General features: G+C 42.3%; 1 protein-coding gene across 3 annotated transcripts in view; it reads left to right on the forward strand.

Moving 5' to 3' along the window:
* Positions 1-760: 760 nt before the first annotated feature.
* PRDM5 (PR/SET domain 5) overlaps positions 761-17727 on the forward strand; it is a 207742-nt gene continuing 190775 nt past the window's right edge. For 2 of the 3 annotated variants that reach the window (XM_067735178.1, XM_067735179.1), the window contains exon 1: positions 761-1093. In XM_067735178.1, coding sequence (XP_067591279.1) covers positions 1001-1093 — 93 coding nt within the window. In that variant the 5' untranslated portion in view covers positions 761-1000. Of the gene's footprint in view, positions 1094-1485; positions 1728-17727 lie in introns of those variants that run through there. The other variant, XM_067735180.1, reaches the window with a different exon arrangement.

Consider the following 17727-nt stretch of genomic DNA (forward strand, 5'->3'; position numbering starts at 1 on the left):
ATTCGTTCGGTCATTCCCTCTCATCTCCCCCATCTCCACTGCTCTATGTCTGAAAATCTGGAATTGGTCTGGTGATTTTCAAGGTAGAGAGGACTCAGGAATAGCTCATCTTTGGAAGTGTAAGAATTTCCCAGGGATTAGGACACCAGAACAGAACTAGGTTCTGCTGGATTTAAATATTACTTCAATTGTTCATGACAAATTTTGAGTTAACTTGAAATGGATTAGCTGCAGGCTGCTTATACCCGCTTTCTCTGAACGTTAATCTACATATTTATTGGTCCCCTATGTGTTCAAACCTCTGAAACAAGCATGAAATAAACCAAAGATGCATAACTCAGATGTAAAAGGACTAAAATTTCCTAGACCCCGGGGACTGCTCTCAGTAGTTAGGCAGTAAGTATGCCTTCGGACTAGAACTTCTAAAGTTGTTTTGGAGGATGGCCCCAGCTCGGTCAAGGCCCATTTCGTTTTGCATCTGAAGAGTGCAAAATTCGCCGACTGGGAGTACAAGCTCAGAGACTCAAAACCCAGAGCTGGTCAAGGGCGGGTCCGCACGCGGCTGTGCGGGGCGCACGGTGCGGGCGGGTCGCTTCGGCTCCCCGGCCTCCGGGTTCGAAGCTCCGGGGTCAGCCCTGCCCCGGGCTCCACGCCCGGGAGCGGGTCCGAGCCGCTAACTTCGGGCCAATCAGCGCGCGGCGTCCCCGCGCCCGCAGCGTCCCGGCGCCCGCAGCGCCCGGGCCCGCGCCCCCCACGCCCCCGCGCCAGCAATGGCAGCTGCGGCCTCGGCGGCTCCGGGCCGAGCTAGACCCGGGACAAGGAGGGGCTGAGCCGCGGGGGATCCTGGAATCGGCGGGGAGGTGGGGATTCTGGGAGGAAAACTCCATTTCCTCCTTCCCCGCCGGCCTCTCCCCTCCACCCCGGCACCCCAAATTTCCATGTGTCGTCTCCCGGGCGCAGACCGCCGGTGTTAAGCGAGGCGGCGGCAGCGGCTGGGAAAATGCTGGGCATGTACGTGCCGGACAGGTTCTCCCTGAAGTCCTCCCGGGTTCAGGACGGGATGGGGCTCTACACGGCCCGCAGAGTAAGAAAGGTGGGTGACCCGGCGGCGGCCTGCGCGCCTCTGCTCCCGCCGCGCGCTCTGCGCCTCCCGGGCTCGCCCCTCCGCCGGGCCGGGGGCTCCGCGGGCTTCACTCGCGTCGTCCCTCGCCGGGCCGGCCGGGAGCCCCGCGGGGAGGCTAGGGCGGCGGGGGTGGCCTTCGCCCGCCGCGCCTCGCGAGCGGGCAGCGCCACGTAGGTGTCGGCGGGGCGCGCTCTGTAGCCGGCCGGTCCAGAGGCGGAACTGCCGCCGGCCGCCCTGCGGCAAGATGTCTTTCCTCCCCTGCAGGAAGTGAGTCGGGATGGAGCCTCCCTCTTCGTCGGCTCCGGGAGTGGGCAGAGGCACGCGTGGGCGGGTGTCTTCCCAGGCGCGCACGAGCTCCATCGCCGCCTTTCTTCCTGTAGGGAATGCCTCACTTTCCCTGTGGGGATTGCGGGGAGCTGCCCAGAGCGCAGCTCAACGCAGGCCTTAGCATGTCATTCAGACACCCCGCAGTTCTTTCCTTCCTTCCAAAATGTGTAATGTGAATCCTGGGAGGTGCCAGCTAGATAATGCATGAATCGTTGAACTTTTTTCTCAGCTTTTCTGGATTTTTCTCGTATCTTTCCTTCCAGAGATTTAGAGACACGTGAGTAGGACCAGCACATGGCAGTGGCCCTAAGGGAACGGCCTGGGAATGTTGGATGTTGAAAGCAAAGGCCTAGGAAGAAAGATTACTGGACAATACCAAGTCTTTGGATTCGATGAGACCTGTGTTATAGCCGTTTCAAAGGATGTGTGAAATCAGAAATCACGGAGGCAGTGGTGAAATGCCCAGGGTCATGAGAGCCAGCGTTTACTGAGCAGATACTTGGTGCTAGGGCCCACGCTTGCTGCGTTACCTCTGTTAGTAACTTCACTGGCACAGCACTCCCGTGAGAACAGCCTTAATCCTCTTGTAGGAGAGGAGAAAGCAGAAGTACTTGGAGGTTAAATTTCCTGCTGAGTTAGTGAGTTAGGCTTCAGACCCATCGCTTCTTAGTCCAAAGCTCATGTCCTTCCCAGATCTGTTTCTGCCAGCTTCCCAGCACCCCTCACCCCCACTGTGTAGGGGTGAGGTTTGGGCAGGAGCAGGCTTGTTCAGTTAAGGTGGGCTAACAAGAGGTTCACAAGATGCACCGGAGACACCAGGATGTCTTTCATCTGAGTGTGAGTCTTTCCCCACCCCCTCACCTAAGGAGCAGGTGAAGAAAGGTGCACAGGTGCTTCAGAAGGCCTTCATTGACAGCAGGGTCTGTAAGTATCTCCCAGGGTAAAACTGGAAACAATAAACCCCGTATTTACTCCTTCAAATGGGAGTTTGGGAGAATGCGCAAAGGAGAAAAGCAGGTGTAAACACTTGATCTGAATAGATGTTTTTGCCAAAAGGGTAAATGTTAAATTCAACGTTCTTTCAAAGCAGAAGTTGAGATTCTGCTTTTTAATTTTCTCACAAGCTATGAAAATTCCCAAATGGATTTTTCTTGAAGGTCTCAGGACTGAATATAAGTACTTAAAAGTTAAACACAGTTCTTAAACATTATTTTGTTTTATGTTTTTAATAGTAATATAGTAAAAATGGTACAAATATTAGAATTATTAAATTATCCTTATTTTTTGCCTTATATTATTTAGGTTTTTAGAAACAGCTGGCCGATGTATGTTCTTTTGATATTTTTATTAATTCCACATTCTTTTTCCATGAAATAAGTTACTTGGAAGTTTTAAATTATTTTGGGGTGTAGAATGAACAGCTTCCAAAATCATATATTATTGCATTTTATCATTGCAGTACTTACAGATACTTATTGTTTCCTGGTTTGTGTAACTTCAACACGTAAAACGCATGGTTTCATCCAGGTCACATCTAGAATGCTTACCTATAGTTCAAGTGAATATGCAGATGTTTGCAATAAATCCAAATGACATACTATTGGTGATATAGGTTAGTGGTGATCACAAGATAATCATAAGGTCATTGATCATTGACAGGTTCATTGATGCCAGAACTGACCTTGAAGTAGGCTTCAGCTCCTTTGCCTTCCAGAAGCTGAGGACAAAGCTGAAGCTGATTTTAGCTATTCCAGCAGATTTTAGCTGTACTGTAAAGCTAATATGAATATCAGTGCATCCCTTACCGGTTTGCATATAGTTTCTCGATGCTTAAATAGTTTTGAAGTTACCTTGTACTAGCTTTAACTCTGGCCATTAATCAGAGGGTCTGCGAAAAAGTATTTCAGCAGCTCTATTAAGGACCTTACTTAAAAGTTTTTATGTTCTCTATTCTAAACAAATTTTGGAATGTATCACAGAAGTTTTATCACACTTTTATGATAAAAAAACACGTATGCTTGTCTAACAATTCTGTTTTTCAAAAACAGTTGCAATTCACGTCATCTGTTGATTTCAGTTCAGAGAATCTAATCCAGAGCTGTACTGAGGTTGGGGGATTTTGCTAGACCCTCTACCCGCGCTACATTCACCATATTGATTGGGGATTCCCTTACCAATGGGATCCCTAATCCCATTCTAGACCCACCCCTTTTTGTGTGGAGTCTCCTAGCGTGGAGTCCCTGCAGCAGAGTCACCTAATTCCCTGGCTCCACCTTAGTCCCACTCGGTGTTTCCTTGGCAGTTGTCCTTTTTTGTAGGCCTGGTGCCGCCGCTGCTTTTTTTTTTTTTTCCCTTGTATAAAATCTACAAAATGACAAGAAGAAGAAATGGGAAAGACTTCTTTTTCTTTTCTTGCCATTATGGAAAGTCCTTTCCTTTTCTTGCCATTATGGAAATTTAGAGATTGCACGAAGCGAGGGTCATCTGGTAGATATTTCTGTGTGAGCCATTATTCTTGGAGAAAGAATGGATGAGAGTCTGCTGGAAAGCCCTAGAGTAGAAAAAGGAGGCCTGAGTTCATTCACATTTATACGCATTGCAATTTGCTAAGGATAAGATAAAAAATAATACAAAATAGTAGATTTAACACTTGAGCATGCCAGACCCTGTTCTAAGTGCTTGCCATGTGTTATCTCATGAGCACAGTTTAATGTTGTAAAAAAGATGTGGAATTCTAGGTTACTATGCAGATTAAAATTAATGTTAGGTACTCAAAGCTAATATAGGAAGTATACATACGATGAAAAGTTATGTAAACATCTCACTACATTACATTTTTTTATATCATGACCATATTTTTCATTGCCGGCTTATATGATTAACGAGGCGGTGGTGTGTTTGACATTGTGTTTGAACTCAGAAAGTGGAGAGGTAAACCATAAGATTTCTTTGAGCTCTCAGATTCTGTGATTTTATGGAAAGGGTTAAGGTGGCAGATATACCACTACCACTCTTCGTTTCCTTGAGGTTTGTTGTAGGCTGTTGGTTTTTCTTTCCCTCTGACTTTTAGTCTTTCAGGTGTGGCAGTACCGTGCTAGGCCTTGGGGATACAGACGGGTGCAAAACAGACAAGGTCTTTGTCCACATGGAGCTTGTGTTCTTGTGTGGGGAGAGACGTAGCAAACAGGTAAAGGAAGGGAAGATTTCCAAGACAGTTGCAGCATGTGTTAAGTGAAAGAAAGAAACGGGGTGATGCATTAGAGAGTGAATGGAGGTGGAGCCTCCTGGTGGAGCATTGTTGAGGCTCAGGTCCCTTGATACACACCAGCCAAGTGAATTGACCCCACTGGGGTAGCTCAGTTCCTGGCTTCCCTCCCTCTCATCCCTGTGCCTTTTTGCCTTAGGGACTCCTGAGTGGCATCCTGTGCCCTTGAACCCTGGGGCAGTCTCCCATTACACTTTGCTCTTCTCTTGAACAAATGCAGGTTCCTAGTTCAAACTTGCCAAATACCCTAGGATCTTATCCACAGCTTCTTTTCAGGACACAACTTATTGGCCGCATGGAGGCATTAGTTTCCTATTGCTGATTCCAAACTATCACACAGTTAGTGGCTTAAAACAATATAGATTTGGGCTTCCCTGGTAGTGCAGTGGTTGAGAGTCTGCCTACCGATGCAGGAGACACGGATTCGTGCCCCGGTCCGGGAACATCCCACATGCCGCAGAGCGGCTGGGCCCGTGAGCCATGGCCGCTGAGCCTGTGCGTCCGGAGCCTGTGCTCCACAACGGGAGAGGCCACAACAGTGAGAGGCCCGCGTACCGCAAAAAAAAAAAAAAAACAAAAACAAACAAGAAAAACGAAAAACAACAACAATACAGATTTATTATTTTATGGTTCTGGAGAATATTAATCTAAGATGGGCAGGCAGGGCTGGTTCCTTCAGGAGGCTCTAAAGAGAGTTTAGTTTCTTGGCTTATAGTTTTCTAGAGGCTGCCCACGTTCCCTGGCTCATGACCCCACATCAATCTGACCTCAGCTTTTGTCATCACATCTCCTTCTCTGACTCCGACTCTCCTGCTTCCTCTTACAGGGTCCCTTGTGATTAGATTGGGTCTACCCAGATAACGCAGAGTAATCTCCCCAGCTCAAGGTCCCTAATGTAATCCCATCTGCAGAGTCCCTTTTACCATGTAAGGTAACATACAGATTCTAGGGGTTAGGATGTAAACGTTTTCCGTGGGCCATTATACATCCTACCACAGCTCCAAAGTATAATTCTTCCTTGTCTACATTACGTGGAACATTTTACAGTGCATCCTTCCTCACATGCTGGTCCCAATAAAATGTACGCATTGCAGATCTACCATGTTGATGACTCTTCTGCCTTGTTTTCAGTGTTGATTCTAGCAGAGATCAACAAGGTTGGCATTCATGCAGTAAAGCCTGGGTGAGTGGTTCCCTTATAAAGAGGAAGAGAAAATATGTACAGGAGAAGTAGAATAGGAAATAATAGATTCTGATGGTGTTCGGAATGATGGCGTTTAAAAGAACTTCAGAGGGAATCCAGCTTGCACCTTCTCATCTTACAGATGATGACACTGAAGCCCAGAGAAGCTTTGCTGGGAAGCTTGCTGCTCACAGCTGTATTGCAAGCTCCTCTTCCTTCCACAGCACCATCTCCCTCTCCCTCTCCTTCACACCAAGGCAGGCACCTTGGTTCTCTTTGAGGGATTTGTAGCAAAGACATTTGATGAGGTAAAATCCCAAGAGAAAAATAACTGAAATAAGGGTTTGAATCTGAGTTCGTGAAAATACAAGAAGGTAAAAAAATGAGGCAAGTTGTATAGGGTTAGAAAAACATATGGGAAAGAGAAAACCCCCAAAGAGAAGTAAGTAAAAGCATGGAGGAAGAATCACCATGCATACATTTTAATGCAAGAAGACTAGCTTTTGTGGAAGAAGGTGTTTTGTTGATCCACTCAGAAGGTGACTCTCCTGGAGAAATAATGGGTCTTTATGCTCTGGCTACAATTCTGCCAGTAGATGTTTGTTTACGGTTCCTGGTGGCTGGTGATAGCGAATCTGGAAACGTAATCAGAGGGAAAATAGTCACCGTCGATGCCTGCCATACGTGCTCTCTCTTTTCTGTGTTCACACATTTACACTCTACAAGAGTGACTCGATGCAGCTTTGTATTTCCTGGTGTTATTACAGATTCAGATTTTGGTTTTTGTGTGTGATTATAACAGCTACAGTTAATCCTTTCAACAAATATTTATTGAGCAATTGCAGTTGTTAGGCACTGGGCTAGTTGCTAGTGACAGAATAGTTACTGGATGTGTTACACAGTTTGTATTTAAGCCCTACAACAAGTCTGCGAGGTGGCCGTTGTTGTCCTTGTTTTATAGATGAGGACACTGTGAAGAAGGTTCTATCACAAGGGGATTAGTCAGAATTGGAACGCAGATTCTTCCGTACATCCCTTTCACTTAAAAAAGAAAACCAAAAATTATTTTTCAATATACTGATAAGATGCTTCATCCATGCTCATTTCCATGAGTACAGACGCATACCTAGTCACACACTTTTAAAAAGTTATTTTACAAAAAGGAGAAAAGAGTATCATTCAGCAGTATCTCGTAGAAATCCCTCTAGGTTTGGCTCTAATTTGTTATTTTTAATAACTGAACATATTCTATGCGGAGGATAGGACATTATTTTCATTTCTTTGGATCTTGTTTTACACAGTTATTAAGTAAATGTTTATTACCAAGATTGGTACCAGCTGTTTGGAATACGGTAGTGAACAAAATAGAAATTCTGCTTCTTGCAGAGCTTGCATTTTCGTGAGAGGAGAAGAAAATTAACAAGGAACGATTAGAAAAGTCTTACACTGTGTTAAAATGTGATAAGTGCTGTAGAAAAGAAAAAGTAGAGCTGGGTGTTGTTGACTTGGCAGACTGTGTGTGTTTGTGGGAGGATGTTTTCCTGCATAGGTGGTTGGTCCAGTTAATCCTCACTAGCCGGGAAATTTGGGCAGTGACTTAAAGGATGGGAGGAAAGTAGCCAGACATTTCTAGGGCAAGAACATTCTAGGCAGCAGTTAGAGTAAAGGCCCTAAGATGGGCGTTTGCCTGTTGTGTTCCAGGAGTAAGGAGGCTGGTGAGGCTGGAATGGACTTAACCGAGGGGCCGAGTACTAGGGGAGGAGGTCAGAGAGAGAGTGAAGAGAAGGGTACCAGACCTACATTTCTTAGGGCCTTTGGGGCATTGTGAAGCCATTGGCTTTACTTTGAGTGACATGGGGAGCCACTGCAGGGTTTTGAGCAGAGGAGTTACGTGATCTGACTTGAGTTTATCAGGATCACCCTGATTGCTGTGTGGAGAATAGTTGACCAAAGGGTGAATGTGTAAACTGGGAGACTTATTAGGATTCTTTTGCAGTAATCCACGTGAGAGGTGATGGTGTCTTAGACCAAGATAGTGGCAGTGTTGGAAGTGTAGTTTGAAGATAGAGTATGCTGATGAGATAAGTGGAAGAAAGGGAAGATGATTCCAAGGGTTTCAGCCTGAGAAATTGGGAGGATTGGTTTGTCAGCCAGCGGCTGAGATAGGGGAAGATTTTGGTGCAACAGGTCTAAAGGGGGAAGATCTGCAGTTTGGTTTAAGGCATGTTGATTTTGACAGGTCTGTTAGACAACAGGTATCAAAAAGGCAGTGAGATATAGTTGTTATACCGGCACTTCCTCCTTCCCATCCTTTATGCCATCATTTTCATCGATTTTGTGTGTTATAAACCTTACAGTACATTTTACTCTTTGCCCTTTATACTATCAGTTATCTTCTAGAACAATTAAAAAATAAGGCAAATTGCGTTCTTTACCTTTGTTTCCATTTCTGGAGCTCTTCATTTCTCTGTTTTGAGTTATATTTCTGTCTGCTATCATATTCTTTGAGCAGTTCTTGTATCACAAGTCTGCTGGCAGTGAATTTTCTCAGCTTTTGTTTTTCTAAAAAAAATATTTTGCTTTATTGTTTGAAAGATATCTTCTCTATGTTGACAGGTTTTTTTTTTTCTCATTACATTGAAGATATCACTTGTTCTTTTTTTAGTTTACAAAGTTTCTGACAAGAAGTCTGCTGTAAGTTACATTCTTCACGCATAATCTTTTTTCCTCTACTTTCAAGGTTTTTCTCGTTTTCTTTGCATTTTAACAGTTTGAATATGATGTCTTTAAAATTTTTTTTAAAACTTGATTTTTTATTTTATATGTGGTTTGATGTCTTTTATCATTTTTGGAAAATCCTTAGCCATTTTCTCTTCAAATATTACTTCTGGCATAAGCTTTCTCTCTTCTGGGACTCCAATTACATGTATGTCAGACCAGTTGATGTGATATTGTCTCACAGCTTTTACATTCTTTGTTCTGCTTTCTTTCTCTTTTTTTTCTTTTTCCACTTTGTGTTTGTTTAGGTAATTTCTGTTGCCTTCAAGTTTACTGCTGCTTTTCTCAGCTGTGTTAAGTTACCTGGTGAGTCTGTCAAAGGAATTCAATTTTGAAACCATGATTTTATATCTAGCATTTTCACTGGATTCTCTCTTATAGGTTCCATGTCTTAGCTGATATTTCCCCTATGTTCTTGCATGTTATCTGCCTTTTCTAGTACATTCTTTAACAAATTAACCATAGTTATTGTTAAAGTCCTTGTCTGATAGTTCTAATGTCTGTGTCATTTCTGCATCTGATTCTGCTGATTGCTCTGTTTCTTCAGAATTTGCTGTTTTTTCCCTTGTTTCCTTGTATGTTTTTATTTTTGTATTGCCAGTAATACAATGTCAGTATTGTAATGCCAGTGTCAGGTGTGAAACGATCAGAGTGTGGTAAATAGTATTTATGTTGGGAAATATGCACGTGTTTTATTTTGTCATCCTGTTTAGTGTGGGAGTTTGGGTCAACCTAGTTAGGAGATGAGGTGGGTTTGCATTATGTTGTTGTTTTTGTTACTTTCAGTGCACCCCAGGCTTCAGATTCTTCTAGAGTTGCCTTGTGATTAGGGTGGTGGCCGGGGTGCTCCAGGTTTTTCTCAGTGTCTCTGTTCTACTCTCAGCTTTCTCCTGTCCCTGAGTGCCTGCATCATAGTGGGGTTCTCTCACCAAGTTGCCACGCCCTTGTCCTTCCCCCACAGTAGACCGCTGTGTTATTTGAGGTCTGTGTTCTCTCTGTTCTCTGTCTTGGTCCAGCTTCACTCTTATCTGGGGTTTATGAGCCTGAGCTCTGGGAGTTGAGTTTCCATAGCATTCCTACCTCTCTTTCCCGTAGGAGCCAAACTTGTGTCTTGTATCAGTGATTGGTTTTTTTGTGGGAGAGTGTTTCCTGTCCCTCACCCAATGGTAAGAATCCTTTGAGGTTGTGGTATAAATTCCTGAGCCTGTACTGCTTCCTTCAGCAGCAGTTGATCTTTATTTGTATCCTGGAGATGACAGAGTTTGCTACGTTCTTGTAGTAGCTAAAGGCTTCTCCTAATATGAGAGAAAGATAAGGGCAGGAGGTATGGGGTGTTGTGCATTCTTGCAGCGGCTGCTGTTCTCCTTCTGCACTACTGAAGGAGTCTCTGTCCTTCTTTCTGTCCCCCAATCTTTCTTATATGGGGAGGCCCTTGGAAAAGAGTCTGTAAGTGTGTGTGAACTCCCCTTGGGTCTGGGGCTTCTGGTGGTTCTATACAGTCAAGCTGTCTCACATGCATTCCTTAGCAAACTATTAAAATGTTAACTGATTTCTTACTTGCTTGTGTGGTGGCCGGCAGCTCCTCCTTCTGTGATCCACCATAGGTAAGCCAGTGCACTCTTCAAGAAAAGTTATGATTTTATAGTTTATCAGACTTTCTTATTATTAGACTTTCTTCTTATTATTATCTATTATTAGATAGTCTTTCTAAATCTTTGATGGATATTGAACTTTGAAAGTTTTAAGATTAATGGCATTTTCTGTATATTTTTATTTATCATTTTTTATTACTTAACCTATCTGTCCAATTTTGAAAGGTATTTTAAAATCTCCCTCTCTAGTTCTTCTTGCGTTTTTAAGATTTCTGTGCTACTGGTTTCTCACTGTTCTATGTTCTTCATAAATATGCTTTATATCATTACATAACGTTATGCTTTATTCTGTTTAGTGCATTCAGCTGTTAATTTAACCTTGTGTGGTACACTATTGCCTTTCTTTTCTTTGCTTTTATCTGTATATCTTTGTCTACTCATTTTAATTTACTGTTTATCATTTTGTTTTATCTTTTTGTAATCATGTTAGCTAGGTTATATTTCATAATGCAGTATTACAATCTCATTTAATAAGAGAATTTAGCCTTTTCATATGTAGTGTAATGACTGATATAATTGATTTTTATTCTTGTCATCTTTACACTCATTACTTATTTTATATTGTTATAACTTATTTTGAATTTTCCTTATTTTTGCTGTCTGTTCAAGTCACTGTTCATTTTTTCCCCCCCTTCTTAATTTATTAGTTCTACTCTTCTTTTTCTTTAGTGATTTACTTCTTCTTCCCCTCTTTCATAATCAGATGCACATGATTTTTTTATTTGATAGCTAGAGCCTCAACCATTTTCTCCACAAAAAATATGATTTCTTCCACAAGATGTTTATTTCTCTATTAGTTCCCTCTTCTGCTTTCTTCCTGCCACCACTCAGCGCTCCCCCCAACCTCTGCCTGCCCTGCAACTTTGGGGATGCTTTTATCTTCCTGCCTTTCTTCCCCCCAGATTCCTAAGTTTTGATGAAATGGTGTGTTACTTAATAGAATTTCTTTTAAAAATATATCCCTTGTTTCAAGAGTTGTTATTTTTTTATTTTATTTTTTTTTTGCGGTACGCGGGCCTCTCACTGATGTGGCCTCTCCCATTGCGGAGCACAGGCTCTGGACGCGCAGGCTCAGTGGCCATGGCTCACGGGCCCAGCCACTCCGCGGCATGTGGCATCTTCCCGGACGCGGGCACGAACCTGTGTCCCCTGCATCGGCAGGCGGACTCTCAGCCACTGTGCCACCAGGGAGGCCCCAAGAGTTGTTACTTAACTTGTATATTCTGCATACCCAGGTGTGTATGTACACCAGCTATTCATTTTCTTCTACTTTTTGTCCTTTGTTCTGGTTAATTTGTTTAGTTAGAGACTTTTTATGGTTCTTTTTCTCATTAAATCATGTGGATAATATTCTCTCTGTTTCTGTGTATATCATCAAATAGCTCTCCTTCCCATCTGACTGTAAAGGATTTCCTGACTGGGTAAGTGACTCTCAGGTTGTTGTATTTCTCTTTCAATTTATTCTCTAAAAATATTTAACTAGGAAATTATGTTTTTTTCACTTTTAAAAGGTTTTTTTTTTTGAGTGCTGTACTTGAATCTCCTTAAATTCTCATATGTAATTGACATATTCCAATTAATTAATTAATTAATTTTTTTTTTTGGCCACACTGCATGGCTTGTGGGATTTTAGTTCCCCGACCAGGGATTGAACCTGGGCCCTCGGCAGTGAGAGCGCGGAGTCCTAACCAATGGACCGCCAGGGAATTCCCGACGTAATTCCTTTTAATTAAAGTACTCTGTCTCCTACAGATGTTCTGTTTTACAGAGTATGGATATTATTTTTCTGCTTGGTCTCCTTCATAGGCAGCTGGGCCCCCTTTTACAGGCAATTTGCCTTGGTTGTTTTATCGAAGCTCAAGACTGGTTATTGAAGAACACTCTGTGGTATCAGTCCTTCCCCGTAGGCAAAGGGGTCTCTATTGTCATAGGCCTGCATTGACAGATAGACTGTCAATTCCCTGTTGGCTTTCTGGTCTGCTTGCACTTTCCTGGGCGGCAAGGATGGGAAGGACTGTGGGCTATGGCCCCAGCCTTCTCTGCCTTTCAGGTTCTTCTCAGGATCCCCTAGTTGCCCGTCCTCAGCACTCTTCTGCTGTTTTTCAGTTAATTACTCAGCCCACTTTAGAGAATGCCTCACACCAGTTCTGTGCCAGAACCTAAGGCTTCGCTTATACACAGTTACCCATACATGCTAGTAGAAGTCGTTTTGCTCAAGAGAAGCAAGTGGCTTAGAGTTGGGGTTAAAGGAAAAGGTGCTGCATTCAGGTCACCATATTCCAGAATCACTTCTCCTTCACAACTCTCCTGCATTTCCCATTTCATATTCATATTATAACTGATGAATTTCATAAAGAATAATTCTGCTATATCCTGGGCACTAGTGCATTTCTTTTGCCTGATATTTGCTGTATCAGCTCAGAGTAACAGAGGCTACTGTAGTAACCTAAAGCTTGGGGGTTATGTTCTCTCTGTAACAAGGTGGGCATTTGCTGCTATCAGTTCAGTGGCTCCAAATGTCAGGGTGGAAGTCTTTGCAGTTCTCTCGGCCTCAAAATGGCTCCTTTAGCCCCAGCTATCATGCTTTGATTCCAGGTGAGGAGAAAGAGGAAGTAACCAAGGCATTAGGGTGTACCTCCTGACTTAGCTCTCATTTAAGAGCTTTTGTAGTAAGTTCATATAGTGATTTCTGCTTCCATGTTGTTAGCTGTCTTCTCTGTCTAAATGGGGAACTGGTAATGTCGTTTTTCTACCTGAATACATTAGTACCCGCAACAAGGTCAGCATTCTAGTACTAAGGAGGATGGATATAGGGAAGCAACTTGTCTCTACCTGGGCAGTCTTAGTAGGGAAAGAAGATTGGATATTTTTCATATGGAACTTTTTGGAAATGTACTTTATTGATGGCCTACTTGTATTGCAAGAGCACACACAAGCATAGTACCTTAGCACTGAAATATAATTACGTTCTAAGTGAGGACTCTAGACTCCTTCTGTGAAAAACATCATTATTTTACATATAAATGATTCAACTGCAGATTGATTCACTTGAATATAACTTATTTCATCTATATGTATATATTTTTTATTTGCTGAACCATGTCAAAGTAAATTATAGATATTATGACAATTCATTCCTCCATATTTTAGCATAAGGACATTTTCTTAAGTAGCCATACTGTCATTTTAACATCCAACAAAAATAATAGTGATTTCCTAATGTCTTTTAATTCCAGCCCATATTCAAATTACTCCACGTGCCTCCAGAATGTTTTTTTTTTTTTTTTTTTTTGCGGTACGCGGGCCTCTCACCGCCGTGGCCTCCCCCGCCGCGGAGCACAGGCTCCGGACGCGCAGGCCCAGCGGCCATGGCTCACGGGCCCAGCCGCTCCGCGGCACGTGGGATCTTCCCGGACCGGGGCACGAACCCATGTCCCCTGCATCGGCAGGCGGACTCTCAACCACTGCGCCACGAGGGAAGCCCCAGAATGCTTTCATAGCTGTTTATTTTCGAACCAGGATCCTTAAGGACCACCTATTATACTTGGTTATGTCTATTAAATCTCTCTTTAACAGTTTCCCTGTTTCCATACCGTTTTTTTAAAAAAATAACAGTTACTTTCTGAAGAGATCAAGCTAATTGTTTGTGGTGTATCTCACAATCTGGATTTATCTGATGGTTTTCCAAGGCACATTATTTAATGTTCCTCTATCTTATGTATTTCTTGTCATCTGAAGAGTTAGATATAGATTATTTTACTTTTTTTTTTTTTGAAACACACTGACATTGTGTATTAAACGCTTCTCTCTACCCTCTGGATACTCTTTATGTTGCAGAAGATAGTGCAGTTTTGGCAGTGGGAGACAGGAGGGAACATAGGAAGCCTCCCCTCCCTCTCTCGATGTGTTTTATCCATGTGCGCTCTTCCTAGGTAGCAGGATCTCCCCAGGCGCTGGGTGAGAGGCAGGACAAGCGGGAAGAGTTCTGTGCATGTTCACTCGCCCTTTGGCCTCTGGAGGTGCCTGGAGAGTTTAGCAAACACTCCTGTCACTTCCCTATGGCAGACGCTGGGGAATGAAGGGCTAGAATGATTTACTTCATACTGCGTTTTAGCAGAGGGCATATAATATCTGGTTTTTCCCTGAGTAATACCAGCACCGGGTTAACGTAACTTTTCCATTGTAAAGATAATTTGTGCTTAACTGGTAATCTGTGAGCTGATAGTGTATGAATACCTATTTTACTATCAACCTTTTACCTGATGGTTTTAGCATCCATTGATAATCCTTCCCTGAATCACTTACATTATTAGGGATTTCAAAATGGGGATTTCACTTGAATGTTCCTCCTTTATTTATAAGTTAGCATTCCTCTGTAAAGAAGAGCTGTCCTTCATCGTTTGCTGCTGTCTGCTTATCCCGAAGTAGCGTAATTGTTGAAAGATAGGACAAGATGCTTAGTTCTTCCTCTTTATTAATTTCAGTAAGCTGTTATGCCAGCAAATGAGACATTTAAAAAATTCTTTTTTTCCCTCTCTCTAGCAATCATTGTGGCCTTAAGAATTTGTTAATGTGTTTCAATCAATTATACTCTTGTTCTCTTTGATCCCCAAATTGTTCTAAATTTGGTCTGTGGAAGCTCTCTCTGATAGGATTTGAGAGCTGGAAGGAATCTTAGAAAACAGCTAATCCAAATTTCTCAGTTCTATAGGTGAGGAAACTGAAGCTCACAAGTTTGTGACATCCTAATGTGTCACAGATAATTAGTGGCAGAGCCAGGATTAGGATCCAGATCCCTGGAGTGCTCAGGTAGTGCTTTTCCCATTATTCTAAGAGAGAGATCTGCAGTAACTCTTGGTTTCAAATTCCTGCTAATAATATTAATCAAAATGAGAGAAAATGGCCCACGTTTGCAATCGTACATTTTTCATTAAAAGTTATTGTCTAGTCCAGTGGGTCCCAAATTGAATGGATGTTTATCTGCATTTTTTAGAAACAGCAAAGAAGCACCACTGTAGGCTCGGCATTGGGCCAGTCTGAGAAGTGAGTTTGACTTGGACATTTGGGATCTACAGCTTGAATTTATCTTACAATCGCCTTTTATTGGATCTGCGCAGAATTTTGAAAACTTGAAATTCATTGCCAATGTAGAATAGTAGTGATTTCACAAACAAATTTTTGAGTTGTCAGCCTCACTAAAATATTTGCAGGTATCTGGCAACATTGGGCTCCCCCTGTGATACAGCAACAGGCAGTTGGAGTTAAAAAGCTTTTCAAAAGGGCATGCCCCTCCAGCTCGCCTCCTGGCCACTCCCTAATGTGTCCTTCACATGTTTGTTGTCTAATGTGCTGCTTTCCTGCCTCACCTTGTAAGCATTTGAGATAGTGACTGTTCAGATTGTTAGAAGTGAAGAATTCTTGGAAGGTGTTTTGTAACGTAGTCACAGGTTGAAGGTAATAATGATGCTGACGCACATTAACAGCAAGGAAATGGTAGAGTTGATAGTTTTTCTGCTGCTAGTATGAGATCTTCAGCTAAATCACAAAAAATAAAACCAATGATGATAGGAAGTCAACTAGAAATTTTCAAGAAGATAGTTTGAAACGTTAGTTTCCTTCCTACCATTAATTATGAACCTCACTTTAGGTATTTAATATGCTCATGCACATGTATATGTAACTTACAAAGAATCCTATGAAAAATTTAAATTTTTATAGCTCAAAAATGGTCAAATACTGGCAATATCATATGGTTCATCTAAAAGAAAAAAATTACCCATGGGTGAGTGCCCTAAATCTTCCTTTCGTGGGTATGTTACTCGAGCAGGTTTGAAGCCTACCGAGGCAGCAGAGCAGAGGCTTACTCTTAGGTTAGAAATATCATAGGAAGTGGTTAGTGAACAAAGCAGTGTATACATTAAAGCTGTGATGATAAGAAAGTGCTGTTTGTATAGTAGAAATGACAGTGAACAAAGAGAGAAGGGGGTGGGTAGTAGTGCTGGGATCTTTAGGGGAAGGCCTGGAGTGGGTCAAGTAATTATAAAATCCTCATCAAAAACCAAATATAAATTGTTTTAATTATCTGCAGCGTTTCTTACCACAAGTGTATGGATAACTAAGAGTTGACTATTTATATTGTTGTAATCTTGCAGCCACAGAAGCTCAAGTTTATTTGGCCACATCATCCCAGTATACTCACTAGTTGTACTTTGAAGGCAATTTTACCAAATCGAGAAAGCCAAATATACTTAGAAATTTATCTCCTCCATCTGTGTTTTTATGTCAGTGTTTTTCAAATTGGATTGCAACCCATTGGTGAGTTGTGAAATTAACTTTATTGGTCAAAACTAGTATTTTTTCAAAAGTGAAGTAAAATAGAGTAGACGGTATGGAATACATTGTACAGAGGAAGGGTAGTATTATTTTTAAAAATTTACGTGTTCGTTTTATGTGTGTTTCTGGGTACACTTGACCTTTGAACAACATGGGGGTAAATGCACACAGAATTTATGGTTGGCTCCACACCTGTGGTTCTTCCACTCTGGTGCATTCAGCCCACCAGGATGGTGTAACTAAGATACCTGCATTTAAGTGGACCCACACAGTTCACACCGTGTTGTCAGCTGCATAGATGTGAAGATGCTGGGCTGAGATGCAAAATGGATTTCTTGGCTGAGGAAAAAAAAAAATTGAAAGCCGTATTTATTATAGTTAGAGTTTATGATAGAGTGATTGCTCACTATTAATAGCAAGGCTTTAAACTCACAGTCCTGATTCTTGTTTTGAATTTTCAAAGCTGTAAGTCCTTTAATAATCTTCCTAGGCCTGCATACAAGCAGGCTTTTTTCCCTAAGCCCAGTGCATTTACTTGGGTTTCCATCCCTTTCTTTTCAGTCCTTTGAATGCTGCTGAATTGATTGATACAATTTTATATTTCCTCCAAATTTGTACTGCAAAGAGGAACTGACTGGCATGGGTAGATCTCTTGCATTGGAAAGCGTGTACTCAGATGATTTCCTTCTGCAGTAGTCGGTAAAGGCTAAATACATGACAAAGTGGAGTGAAAAGTTGGACTATATATGCATTAATACCAAATCCTCAAATGTATTACCAAAAACACACCTTAATATCTTGTCTGTCTTCCAGGTTGCCTGAAATAGCCAAGCGGTCTCCCTGTCTCTTTGGTGTACTTGTTTTTGGTTTATTTAGGATTATCGTCTTGATTTCAGGGATCTCTGTAGCATTTTCTGCCTCCAAGTTAACATTAAACAGTAGGTCTTCAAAGCTTTGCCATTACTTGTGGCTTTTCAGAACCTCTTTTCTTCGTCTGTAACATGAGGGGCTAGTTGTAATTCCTGTAAGTTTTAACATTTGACTGTTGCCTGGAGTTGGGTTTTCT

Source organism: Pseudorca crassidens, chromosome 4, assembly GCF_039906515.1.
Source record: "Pseudorca crassidens isolate mPseCra1 chromosome 4, mPseCra1.hap1, whole genome shotgun sequence".
NCBI lineage: Eukaryota > Metazoa > Chordata > Mammalia > Artiodactyla > Delphinidae > Pseudorca > Pseudorca crassidens.